Genomic DNA, 13,248 nt, shown 5'->3' on the forward strand with positions numbered 1-13,248 from the left:
GAATGGCTTTGTTTATATCTCAGCTACTGAATTATACTGTTTTTTGTTTTGTTTTGTTTTTTTTGAAAATCATCGTAATTCTCATTAACACCATGAGATGTTGCCACTGTGCAGTAAATTTTTAAAGCACATTTTCCACTGGAACTGTTCCGCCCTTTCTTTTCAAAGCCTTAAAGGAATAGCAGTATTCAACCTTATCTCTGTCTCCGCTAAATCATACCATCGATTACCATGGACAATAATTACGCAAAGAACAGAAAAGACACAATAAACACTATTGGTATAATAGAAGCCAATGGACAGTTGCTGAATTCCATGAATAAACGTTTGAAATACGTGATTTATATAATGCTAAATGGAAACCACACTCTTAACTGTAGAGGTCTTATGATGAGACAGACATGGGAGAATGTCATACCAAGGCTGTTCTTATGAAGTTTTATCCAATTTTTGAACATTGGATCAACACAGCAAAAAGTATTTCCTGTTACATTTGCTTTTCCCAAGATTTTCTGGTGTCTGTGAGCAATCTAACAGAAACCTGTGAAATAACCCACACCTCGACTCTGGTAATGTATTACCACAAAGTCACAAAGAAAACTAGTCCCATATGTGAGAGAACAAATTATAGAGATTTGCAACATAAATACCTGTGACGGAATAATTAGCATTGTACAGAAATTCATGAATTCAGCAACTGCCCATTGACCTCTATTATAAAAGTGCATCAGCTCAGTGAGTTTTCTGAGTACAGGGACACGCATCAAAGTTACAGTCTGTGGAAACTGACCCAAGTCTGATTGTGACCACACATTAATAATCTGAATCGATCATGACCCCATGTGTGTGTTTTGTACTTATGTTCATTTATGTGTGCACTGCTAAGCATGTTCAACTACAGATGCATGATATTAGTAGCACATCTCTAATACAGCGTACTGTCTTACAGTCACTACATTGCTGTTGTTGAAACTGCCTGCTGTTTCTCATAGCAAGGAAGCAAAATCCATTTTTCTGCTTAAGTGTCAGCATTATGTTATACTTTACTGATCCTACAAGGGAAATTTGTCATTTCACTGCCTAACTATGCCCAGCTGGGAGCAGCACAGCATCATCAGCAGAGCAGTGTCACCTGGGCCAGTGGGGGGTTAAGTACTTTGCCGAAGGGCACAACCACAAGGGCACAACTAGGATTGCCCAGTCAGTCAGTCCTGGGCATTACTCACTGTTACTGGCACTGGTTCAGAAAGATTTAGCCCTGGTTGCGCGCCCGTGTGTGTATAAGAGGCACACATCTACCTTCAGGTTCCCACCACATAACTTACTGAATACTGAGTCCATCTTTCCTTTTGTCTCTCTTTCTTTTTGTCCTAGTTTTCACCTCTCTTCTCTCTCTGTTTGTCTTTCTTTTCTATTTCATTTTATCTTTCTTTTCCTGTTTTTTTCTTCTCTTCCTGTCTACTTTTCTTTTCTCTTCAGTCTTTCCTTTCAACTCTTTTCCTCCCTTCTCTTTCTGTCCTCTTTCTCCTCTGTCTTTTCATCTCTCATTTTTGTCTTTCTCTTCACTCTTTCATTTCTCTTTCTTTGTCCTCATCTTCTCCTCTGTTGTCTTTTTTAGTCTTCCTTTTCTCGTCTTGCTCGTTTCTTCGTCATACTCTTCTTTCTTTTTGTCTTCCTTCTTTTTCTTTTTTTCTGTCCTTCTCTTTTTTTCTTATTACGTTTATCTTTCCCTTCTCTTGTCTTTTTCTGTTCTTGTGATATTCATTTATTTAATCTCTTCTCCTTTGTTCTCTTCTTTCCATTCATCCTTCTTCGTTCTCTCTTTCTTCCCTTTTTTCTGCTTTTCTCTTCTTTTATTTTCTCTCTCTCTCTCTCTCTCTCTCTCTCTCTCTCTCTCTCTCTCTCGTGTGTGTGTGTGTGTGTGTGTGTGTGTGTGTGTGTGTTAATTTTAGTGTGGTATCAGTATGATGGTGCATGTCCCACTTTGCGTTCCCTCCATGCTGTTTCTGCATCACTCTCTTCGTCTTTGCATTTCCTTCTCTCCATACTGAAATCTTGTATTGATTTAGTTTTAAAAGTGAAGTCAAAAGAGTGTGCAGGCTTATTGATCGGCCTGTGAGCGGTCAATAGAAGTGAGTATTGTTACAGCAGTGTATCAACATAACGGCTTTGTCTGGGGGGAATATAAGAGGCCTTTTCTGGTTTTAAATTCATCACCATTTTGGCCTTACGCTAAAGCACTCTGCTTATAGCCTCAGCAGAAGGTGCGGTCCTCATTCTCTTTGTTTGAATGGCTTATGTGCGCTTTACATTTACCCACTCGCGTTTATGGACATGGTCATGCATAGTGTTAAACATTTAAAGCCTCCCATCTACCCCAAGCCTTCAGAAGCCTTTTCCTACATTTTTTTTTTATTATTATTATTTCTCACTCCATGAAACAACCACAGAAGTTCTGATAATGAAACCAAAAAGCTTATTTCAGGCTTTTAATCCATAACATGTCTGTTTGTAAGCATAAGAGAATTTTTTATCATAACAATCCTTTACATTTTCATCATGTTTTTGTCATTTCTTGACATTGAAACAAACCTGAAAAAAGTCTGAAGTGCAGACTTCAACCTGCCGATACAGAATGTAAACATCATTCACTAACTGTGATTATTTGTGTAATTATCCACTGCAGATAAATAGTAATGTAATATAAATAGAATGGATAGAAAAATTACAATAACTTGTATTCTTAGAGTTTAAATTGCTTTAGATGAATAGATTGTAATTCTCCTTTCTGCCATTTCACTGCATTATCTGAAGATATGAGAGTGTATGTTGTTTCCAGGTTGCATAGGTTTTAAGCAAAAGCAAAGCTACAATTAAACCATTTCAAACCCATATTCACCTTTATGCTCTGTGTAAATGCTGCTGTTGGGGAATGAAAAATGTTTGCAGCCTTGTAAATATTGCCATGGTAATAGCGTTACTGGACCAGCTGTGGCATACCTGCTTATGTGTAGGGTGACAGTACTGGCCAATAATTTATACTAGCAAGTGTTTTGAACGCCTGCTAATGTTTCTGGTGATGTATTTTTGTTGGATTTGGGGTTTTAATGTTCTACATAAACACACACACCAGAGCTTAACCTGAAAGCGTTCCATGCCAGTATTTCTGAAAGAATCAACATCTGGTGTGTTCCACCACTCTGGCTAAGGGCAAAAGTTGAAAGACACGGAACATCCAGTTTGCAGACATCTGTCTACAGTCATGGAAATGCAGCATTAGATGTTCAGAGTTATGGTCATTTTGCATTTCACATTTTGCTGCTGTCAGAACAAAACCTTTTATCTCCAAAATGACAGCTTCACAGGAAAAGGGAAAAATACACTTTTAATGTATGTCAGTGGAACCAGACTTATTTTCAAATAATTTTAGGCCATTTTATTTGGTCCATTCATCATAAAAATTATGCACAATGTAAAGAGCAACAGGCATTTTCAAACTATGCCAAAAACTGAAAAATGACAAAAAATGAAGATACGAGGTTTTGTTCCAACAGCAGCGATTTACTGCAGGTGTAATGGCATAAGTAAATGATTAATTACATAGCTATGCAGTTAATTACATTTACATTCAGTTTAACTTCTGTATCGATAGGTTCAAGTTTGCACTTATGATTTTTTTTCTGATTCATTTGAGACAAAAACAGCAAAAGTAAAAAGTTCAAATCATAAAATGTCTCTTCTACTTACAAACACAAATGTGCTAATGATTTAAAAAATTTAATTCTGCACTTTCAAGAAAATATCTCTGCTTGTTTCAGAGATATATGTGAGAAATAATTCATATAAAATTATACTATGCTTTTATCACTAGTGATAACTGCTGCTTCTAAGGGTTAAACTACCTCTCCTGCATAAGTGTCTATAAGCTCTAGCTACACAAACACACACACACACACAATAATCTAATTGCTTAGTGAGTGCTTTGTGTTTTTAGTGTGGTCCTAATTGATCAATTTGCCTTGTTAATCTCATTTGGACCTGGCCATTGCCTGCTGTTCTCATATTACCATATCATTACATCCTGATATTGTCAGAGTGAGCAAACAGACTGTATCCAGCTCAGTGGCTTACTGGAAGTAATGTTCATGCATTTATGTTTACATACATTGGCTGTATCAATTTGTACACACATTTGACCTGTCCATGCTCCACACACAAATGCTACTGTTACCAGGTTGGACAGGCTTTATGGAATATTGGCTAATGTTGGCCCATTGAACCCAATGAGAAACTGTAGTGATCTTTAGAGTCTCTGCATGATGCGGGTTCACAGCTTAAAATGCAGGGCTACCAAGCTAATTGGAGCAGAAATTTCAACAACAAATCTACCGCCATGCTAATGTTATTTGAAATTACAATCACACCCAAGTTACAGATTTGGATGTATGCGCTACAATTTCTTGTTAGGTTGAATGGGATTTTTTTGTGTAAAGTTTGTCCAGCATAACAGTTGGGCATTTGCTATGAAGGGACACATTTGTGGGCGGGGCATGGATAGGTCAACTACCTACACCCCACTCAGAACTTAAAGAAACAAAGTATTTTTGGATATCATGGGTCATGAAAACGTCTGAGTGTCGTGAAGGTTTTTATTTTTTATTTCGTATTATTATTATATATATATATATATATATATATATTATATTATATATATTTATTATTATATATATATATATATATATATATATATATATTTTAAATAAAAGCCTAATACTGTCCTCTGTTCTGTTCATTATCTTTGCAGTACTACGAAATGTCATATGGGCTTAATATTGAAATGCACAAACAGGTAAGAGGTTATGTTCTCAGCTTTGATGAAACACAGTATGTTTCTTCTCTTTGTTTTGCTTTCTGTTCTGTTTTCTCCTCTTCTCCTCCTCCTTTCATCCCCCTACAGAGCCTCTTGAATTGCTCTGAGGGGGTGTTCTTGCAGGATGCTTTTTTCCCAGTGTTTGCAGTAAATGCTCAATATGTCTGAGCTGCCCTAGATTTAGTGACTTTTACGTGTGTGTGTGTGTGTTTTCCCCGTTTATCTTCAGGAATACACAAGATAAACACATTGGATCTTAATGTGTATGTGCATTATGTATAGATATATGCAGTATACAGTACTGTGCAAAGGTCAGAGCCCACCCTTCGTTTAAATGCATTTCCACTCAAAATGGCTGTTCAGTACACTTTTCAGAGTGTTTCTGAGGAGATTAAAAATAAGTTAATCCGCTTGCATAAGGAAGGAGAAAGTCAAAGGAAAATAAGTGGAAAAAGACAGTTTTCAACACTGAAGTAAAAAAAAATAATAATAATAGCTACAGAGAAAATGGGACTCCCTAATAACCATGCAGGATTTGGTAGCTCACCAAAACTGTCCCTATCAGATAAACAGCATACAAAACTTTCATCTTTGAGAGAGAGGAGAAAATCAAGCTCCACTCTTGCTTTAGTTCTGAAAAAATCAACAGGTGTTTCTGTCCATCCTTCCACTGTGAGAAACAGCTCAACACTATGAGTCTGAAAGGATGTGTAGCTGTCAAGAAGCCTTTAGTGAGAAAAGGAAACAGACTAAAAAGTGGAGAATTTGCAAATCAAAGAAAGAAGCTGCAGATCTTCACAAAAATGGACTGACTGTCCCAGAGTCCAGACCTCCTGATCACTGAAGCAGAAAATGCAACCAACTGAACTTGGGAGGTGTGGAAAAATATCCCTCAAGATTTTCTTTAAAAACTGAAAGCAAGTCTCCTGAAAAGAACGGAAGCCAAAATAAAGGCAAAGAGTGGACTCGCTTAATACCGAGAATTTTGGTATGTTTAGTTGTTGAGGCGTCTGCCTAATTGTATGTTGTCTGCTTTTTTCCTAAACAGCTGTTTAACATGTACATAATGGCCTTTTTGAAGGGTGGTCTCTGACTCTGAGTACTTGTTTGAGTTTATTTTATTGCAAGCAGAATAACAGTTTAATCCTGTATTTTACTTTACAATGGATTTTACAAAGGAATTCAATTTATACATGCGGCAATGACATTTTGACTAGTAAAATTAATTTCTTAAAAGTAAAAACTGAACTTTTACTCATCTAATATTTCATTTCTGATATCAAGAAAAATAGGAAATAAACTGTAATTAGAATTATAGCAATTTTTTTTTTTAATTACCGCATGTTGAAATTTTAATTCATGCTAGTAAAAATTTTTACAATAATTATGAGAAATGAAATCTCACATGCTAAAATATAATTTCTATAATTAAAAGTTTAATTTTAGGATGTTAGAGTTCAACTTTTTGTATACATAACATTTTTTCTAGTATCAGCAGCATTTTCTGATAAAGAAACTTTGTTTCTTGATTGGAAAAGATACTTTTAACATTCAAACAATTTACTATTATTTGCATCAGCATTTCTTCTGTCAAAATTCATACCTCTGTTTCTGAGAAGTTAGATTTTCTTTGTTCACCTCATTTATGTGTTGATTTTGATTGATTCTTGTCCAGGACAAAATACGAAAGCATTTAAAAAGACAAAGGCATGCTAATGACTGCTGTTATCGCAAAGTTTTGTTAATCTGGCCCCTTATGTGGGGTTTTTTCATTAATTTGTCACATCTGTATGTCATAGACCATTAAGAACTGACAGTCATATTTCACAATTCCCAGTGGACAACCGATAATCATATGCCAGGGAAGCATGGTTTAAAACTATTGGAGCATAAAATTAAAGTATAAAATTATGTTGGCCAATATTCTTAATTATTTGAATTTTTGAACCCCCTAAAATGGGCATCTGTATTGTTCATAATTCAATATTGGTAGCTCCCTAATATGCCTACAAATACCATTTGTCTTGAGTGTGAGTGTGAGTGTGTGTGTGTGTGTGTGTGTGTGTGTGTGTGTGTGTGTGTGTGTTTGTGTTTTGTGTGTTAACAGAATTATATTCTTTCCTCAGGCTGAGATAGTGAAGAGGCTGAACGCAATCTGCGCTCAGGTGCTGCCCTACTTGTCCCAAGAGGTATAAACTCCACCAGCCAATAGACCTCTTCACTGTTACCACTGCAACACATGCATTAGTGATGTGGAAACATATTCACACAGTGCAGGCGCAACCAGAAGTGAAGTATCTGGGAGAAAAAATATTATTGATACACAGAGGATTAACATCTTATTTCTTTACTTTTTTATATGTTTATCTGCATTACAAATATGAATTCCACAACTGCTACACCAAAAACAATCACATAAATAACAGTTCCAGTTATGAATGTCAGCTAAATATGCAGTTACAGGAGGCAGGGTTTTTAGTGTTGATTTGTCTTCTTCTCAAATCTGATTTGTAAAACTTTTCATGGCATTATCTGAGCCGATAACAAAAGATGACCAGGTTAGCGTACCCTTTTGCGTCGCCTTTGAGCAACCAGAACCGTCTGGTCATTTGAACTCCGATATGGTGTTTCCCAAATTCTCCTGTTTTTTCTTTCCAGCAGTCTTTTGTCTTGCTGATATCAGTCGCTTCTGAACAAAATTTGTTACCTTTGCATCTCTGCAGTTTCATGCGGTGTCGCTATGATGAACAGCAACATTAATGGGGTATTATATCTGCTAGGGGTACGGGAAAAAATCAATACTTAGATGCATCGCGATGCGGACGTGAACGATTCTGAATCGATTCACAAATGTCAAAAATCGATTTTCTAAATATTTAATTTGTAACGTAAAGTTGACGGAACGCAAAAGGCGGAACTTGGAAGTGCGGAAGTGCAGCGCTCGGACAGTCTGTGGCGGCACATAATAAAAACACTACTGGATGAGCGAGAGATCCGACCGGCTCCCTCTGCATTAAAGCCAGGTTAGATCAGGAGTCACAACACAAATGATAAGAAGAGCCATTTTGTCCTTTCAACAAAAATCAAACCACCTTGGGAGTCGCAACATTTAATGTCCAGTATGTCTCAGTATGTGCTAATATCCTAGTATAGACTAAACAATATAAAGGAAAATGCAGATTTACTTCGCTCTGTTTTAAGCTTTAGCTCAGCTATAGCTGCTTTCCTCCCATCTCCGCCAGAAAACTTTTCCTCAGAAGTAGATCAGTTAAATGTCTCTCAACGTTCGACTGTTTTGCGAGGCTGAAGTTTAAGGTGGAACGGGAAAATTCGAAAGAGAAGCGACTTCAGCTTCGCCACTGTTTAGTGTGTGACAGGCTCTCGTTGCAGGTTTAACGTACCAGGAAACCAACTGCGCTGCTTATAAATGTGAATAACGCATCGCTGCTATGTGACCTGCAGTCCGCACGCCGGTGCTCAGTCGTTGCAAAACAGGTTGTACACGACCCATCTCAAAGATACTTTACTGACACAGTGATCCCCCAACTCTCTACAACGAGACCAAAACCGAAGTTATAAAATCACTAAACAAAACAGGTAGAATAGCTGTAACGTGTGCTGCGTGGACATCCACTGACACTGGATCTTATTTCACCGTAACTGCGCATTTTATCGCAGATGAATGGCAGCAGCGTCTCGAATGAGAGCCGTCTAGTTCACTTGCCACATCACTTCCATTTGTTTTATTAAAAAAGATATTGGAAGTAAATTCATTATGGATCATTACAAATACTTTGCTTTAAAAGTACCAAGTCACTTTAAATAACAATAACACGAGTCACTTAGTCACTTTAAAATGTATACTGTCTCTATATTCTGTGTATATTTTGTGTATATTTAATATATTTCAGTTGGTTTTTCTTGTATTTTTACTTATTTCACTTTCTGTAGAGTGATTAGCTGAGCCTCACCACAAGCATTTCAATGCATAAATGTCCTGACATGTTGTGCAAATGACAAATAAACTTGAAACTTGAACTCGAAACTTGAGTTCACACAGTGAGGAAATAGAAATGCTATATAGAAAAAAAAGATGCATCGAGATGCATCGATAATCGTTTTATAATCGCATCGCAGCCCTCTGAATCGTAATCGAATCGAATTGTGAGGTGCCTAGAGATTCCCACCCCTAATATCTGCAGTGGAAAACTAAGTAGCTGGTCCCAAAGAGAGTAGTGTCAAGTCAGTCCGAGCCACACCATGCAGTGGAAAAGCAGCTGTAGATAATATACTTCTAAAGACTGTTGAACTGCGCTGGTTAAATGTGCTCGTGCTGCAGGCAGATATCACGCCTGTACAAAAAGCCACCATTATGTTACTTAAGAGAAGAAGGTATCAGGCTAAGCTTAGCGGCCTCAGATGGTAAAGTTTGTGGTGCATTTGCATTTTATTAATTATTAGATTAATTACAGTTTTTTGGCCAAATTTAAGATGACAGTCTACCAAAACCAAAACTTTTACTGAACTGCACTTGTTCTTTTATGTTCTGTTCTATTCACTGTCACTAGGGGGATCTCGTAGAGTAAATGCATTTTCGGGTTTCAACTTTACTTTCAGCATTGTACAATCATTTTGTGTGTGTGTGTGTGTCTGTGTGTGTGCACGCATGCCTGTGTGTAGCATCAGCAGCAGGTCCTGGGAGCGATTGAGAGAGCCAAGCAGGTCACTCCACCAGAGATGAACTCAATCATTCGGGTAAGCTGCCTGCTTTACTCAGCGGAACACTTGTGTGGGGGTGTGTTGGAGATGTTTATTTGTTGTCTCTTCTATCTTTATTCTCTGGTTGCTTTTTCTCTGTCCATCTCTTGTTTGCATATGTGTATCTTCACACTATGTGTATGCACATGTGTGTTTGCATGTGTGACTGTGTATGTGCTCTGTTTGTAAAGTGTTTGTGGGCTCCCTTGTACACTACCCTTCAGAACTTTTATGATGCTGATACTTCTTGTTATTTTACAATGTTGTGCAAAAGTCACAAACTGCCTTTTTGTTTAATTGCCAGTCAAAACAGCCATTACCTACAAGTATAAGTATTCTTGAGTAAGTATTAATTAAGATTACCTGAATCACAAGAAGCAACTAACTTGAACCAGACTGAACTTGGGAGGTGTGGAAAATGTACCCCTGCAAATTTCTTTGAAAAACTGAAAGCAAGTGTCCCTAAAAGAATGAAAGCTGTCAGAAAGGCAAAACATAAATGCACTGAATACTAAAAAATCGATATTATATTTATTTTTTTAGGCTTCTGTGTAATTTTCTGTTAAATATGCTTTCGCTTTTTTCCTGACACTGCTTGTACTTGGTGTCCGTTTTGACTGAAAATTAATTAAATGAAAGGGTGCTGCCTGACTTTTCCACAATACAGACTATATATATATATATATATATGTAGATTTTAAGATTAGAAGCTAGATGCCATATCACTTTTGGAAAAACAAGACATTCATGATATTAATTTTATTATAACATTCTCAATGTTATACCGATAGAATCCTGGACACATTTTAATATTTCTGATTTTGTTTATTATTTATTTATTTTATTTATTTATTTACTTGCTTGCTTAGTTATTTATGCATAAATCATAATAAAAGAACAATTTAAGCCAATTTCAAAGAGTAAATAATGTACAGTAACTGCATGAATTGCATAGTAATAAGTAGTATTCTATTTTTATAGCCTTTTTTAAATGTGGATCTACTGTTTTGCTGGTGCATTTTGTTTGTTCACAAATCTCAGAAAAATAAAGTTGTGATGCGTATCATGCATGTGTGAAAATATTTTCAAGTGTTATGATGTTATATTTTTTCCATATTGCCCACCCTTATTCTAAACCCTTTGTGGACCCCTGTGTGCGCATGTGCTCCATCTCTAACCTGTGTGTGTTTGTCTGTTATGCACAGCAGCAGCTCCAGGCCCACCAGCTTTCTCAGCTGCAGGGTCTCGCCCTGCCCATGGCTCCTCTGCCCTTGGGCCTGACCGCTCCCGCCCTCCCAGCCGTCTCCTCTGCTTCAGGCCTCTTCTCGCTCTCCAGCCTCCTCGCCTCGCAGGCTCACCTGGCCAAAGAGGAGAAGAGTGCCCGCGAGGCTGCAAACGACAACCACCGCGACGATGACGGAGACAAATCCGACTAACTGTACCTGAGACTGGCTTGCAACAGAAAAGATGAGAGGAAAAGCACACACACATACAGAAACCTGAGAGCCCAAGAAGAGCAACAAGCAGGGATGTCAATCTCTGACCTCATAACAATTCCATTCAATTACAGTTATTTAGAGAGCAGTTCAGTGCGTCATGAAATGATAAATTTGTTTTTGGCCCAAAACTTTGCCCTGAATAATGGTCCACGTCAAGTTACAATATATTAGTTAGAGTTGTTACATTATACAGGTTTGTAGCTTAGGCATGGGCAGTGGAGGAGTGTTTGTTCACATTATCTGGAATACTTTGAATTTTACCACAGTTTGATTATTTTGGTACAATTCAGAATTAATTTTTTACTGAACACACTTACATGACTGGAAGAGCTATTTCTACAGCAAAGGGTTGTTTTGTTTGTTTTGAGAGTAGCCCAACAATAAGCACATACATTATTGAATATATTATGGTAATTGTAAGATTCCAAAATCAGTGCAGTTGAATCACCATTAAATCAATGTATCATGATACACTGAAGCATTTCCATACCGCTTAGGATCACCATTCTTTCATTTTCATTTAAAGCTGTTTCTTCTGTTTTGCTGGTTAGGCTCTTAATTCTTTGCATCCAAATCATTCCTTCATTTTCATCCAAATCATTCCTTCATCGTTTCTTCTTTCTCTGTTTTAAGATGCAAAGATCTGATGGACCTGGCTTGTAACCCCCTCACACATGTTTAGCAGGGTGAAAAATCTCCACAAGGGGGGAGCTATTAGCACTCAGTTAGCTTTTGAGTGCATTACTGAGATTGAGAACACTGACATGAACCCACACCAGCAGGATCTCCTGAATACATATGTGTTCGCTCCCAAATTGCATGTATATGAAGTAAAAGGCCCAAAAGCAAATTACAAAAACCCCTTTCTAAAAACATGAATGCAGGGTGCATTCAGTGCTTTTCAGGTATGCCAACAACCGTGTACTGATATAGGAATCATTCACTGAATAAGAGTCGCAATACTGTGCACTTAATTAGTGACATCAGAGTTGAAACCTGATTTTTATTTTTCTTATGTAGATTCTTCTTGCATTTCATCGCGCCACTTCTTGGCGTCTCTGCTTCTTCCTCTGGCCTTCCTGTGCTTGCACCATGTTTGAGTTCATCCAGCGTTTATTATTATTATTGTTTAACCCTCTGGAAAACCACAGCTTCCTTTCAAATCCGCTGCACTCTCCCAAATCCTCCTACATGTGGGAGAAGGAATCCAAACTTTTTCACACAGCCTGCTGCTCTAAACTAAACAGAGGTCTATATGAGGTAGAGGAGCGGCTCCTGTCCTTGTGCGTTCAGTTGGTCCTCGTGAACGTTTTAAAGTCCAGTTTGATGTAAACTGCCTCTAACTTTGGTGGTCAGCAGGAATTAAAGCCAGCTGTCAGGGTCAGATGTAATTTTGGGTGAAGAATGTACTTTGAATTTTACATGTGAAAGTAATTGGAAATGCTACAGATTTTTAAGAGACTACTTGCTGTACTATAGTTTGTGTCTACCTGGTTATTGGTGGAGCTTCTAGCTAATGAGGACTAGGACCTGTCATCATCAAAGCCGTCTTTCAGCTTTCCTAGCACATGAAGCTGCAGCTCCTGGCTCTGTCTAACCAGCATGCACTGTCCGAAACATGGCGATCGAACTGCGCTGGCCTGCAAGTCAGACAAGTTTATCATCATTGCAGTAAACTCAGGCAACTGTTGTGTTAAGAGAGAATTGTGACGTATAACCAGCCAGTACTGGTGCTTCATCTCCCCAGATATACGTATTGTAAAATAAGCTTAACAGTTGCTTATAATCACTTATACACAAGCAGTTGGTTATTACAATTAGGTGGTCAGAAATTCATTTTTAGTTGAGCATCTGAACACAGCATAAGCCAGACAACAGGTCACATCTGTTGTTCCTCTACATTTCAGTTACAACTTGAAAGACAAAAATGAAAACCCAGCTTGTAAGATCCGTAGTTTTGTGGTCTAAATTTGTGAACACAGGGTTTCCATCTGCTGGCAGCGTTTCCGTCAGTAGTAACATTATTAAATTTTTGTTTGATTTTCTGCATGTTTTGCAAGCAGTAACATAAAAAAGCAGCTTTAAAGCAACTCATTCTTCAATAAACACTCTTTTAGCGAT

The 13,248-nt window shown here is 37.6% G+C and overlaps 1 protein-coding gene across 2 annotated transcripts in view; it reads left to right on the plus strand.

The window, feature by feature from the left end:
* chico overlaps positions 1–13,049 on the plus strand; it is a 40,061-nt gene extending 27,012 nt beyond the window's left edge. The window contains exons 4-7 of one of the 2 annotated variants that reach the window (XM_036556361.1): positions 4,805–4,849; positions 6,997–7,059; positions 9,551–9,625; positions 10,834–13,049. In XM_036556361.1, coding sequence (XP_036412254.1) covers positions 4,805–4,849; positions 6,997–7,059; positions 9,551–9,625; positions 10,834–11,064 — 414 coding nt within the window. In that variant the 3' untranslated portion in view covers positions 11,065–13,049. The remainder of the gene's footprint in view (positions 1–4,804; positions 4,850–6,996; positions 7,060–9,550; positions 9,626–10,833) is intronic. The other variant, XM_036556362.1, reaches the window with a different exon arrangement.
* Positions 13,050–13,248: the final 199 nt, after the last annotated feature.

This window comes from Colossoma macropomum, unplaced genomic scaffold (genome assembly GCF_904425465.1).
Source record: "Colossoma macropomum unplaced genomic scaffold, Colossoma_macropomum, whole genome shotgun sequence".
Lineage (NCBI taxonomy): Eukaryota > Metazoa > Chordata > Actinopteri > Characiformes > Serrasalmidae > Colossoma > Colossoma macropomum.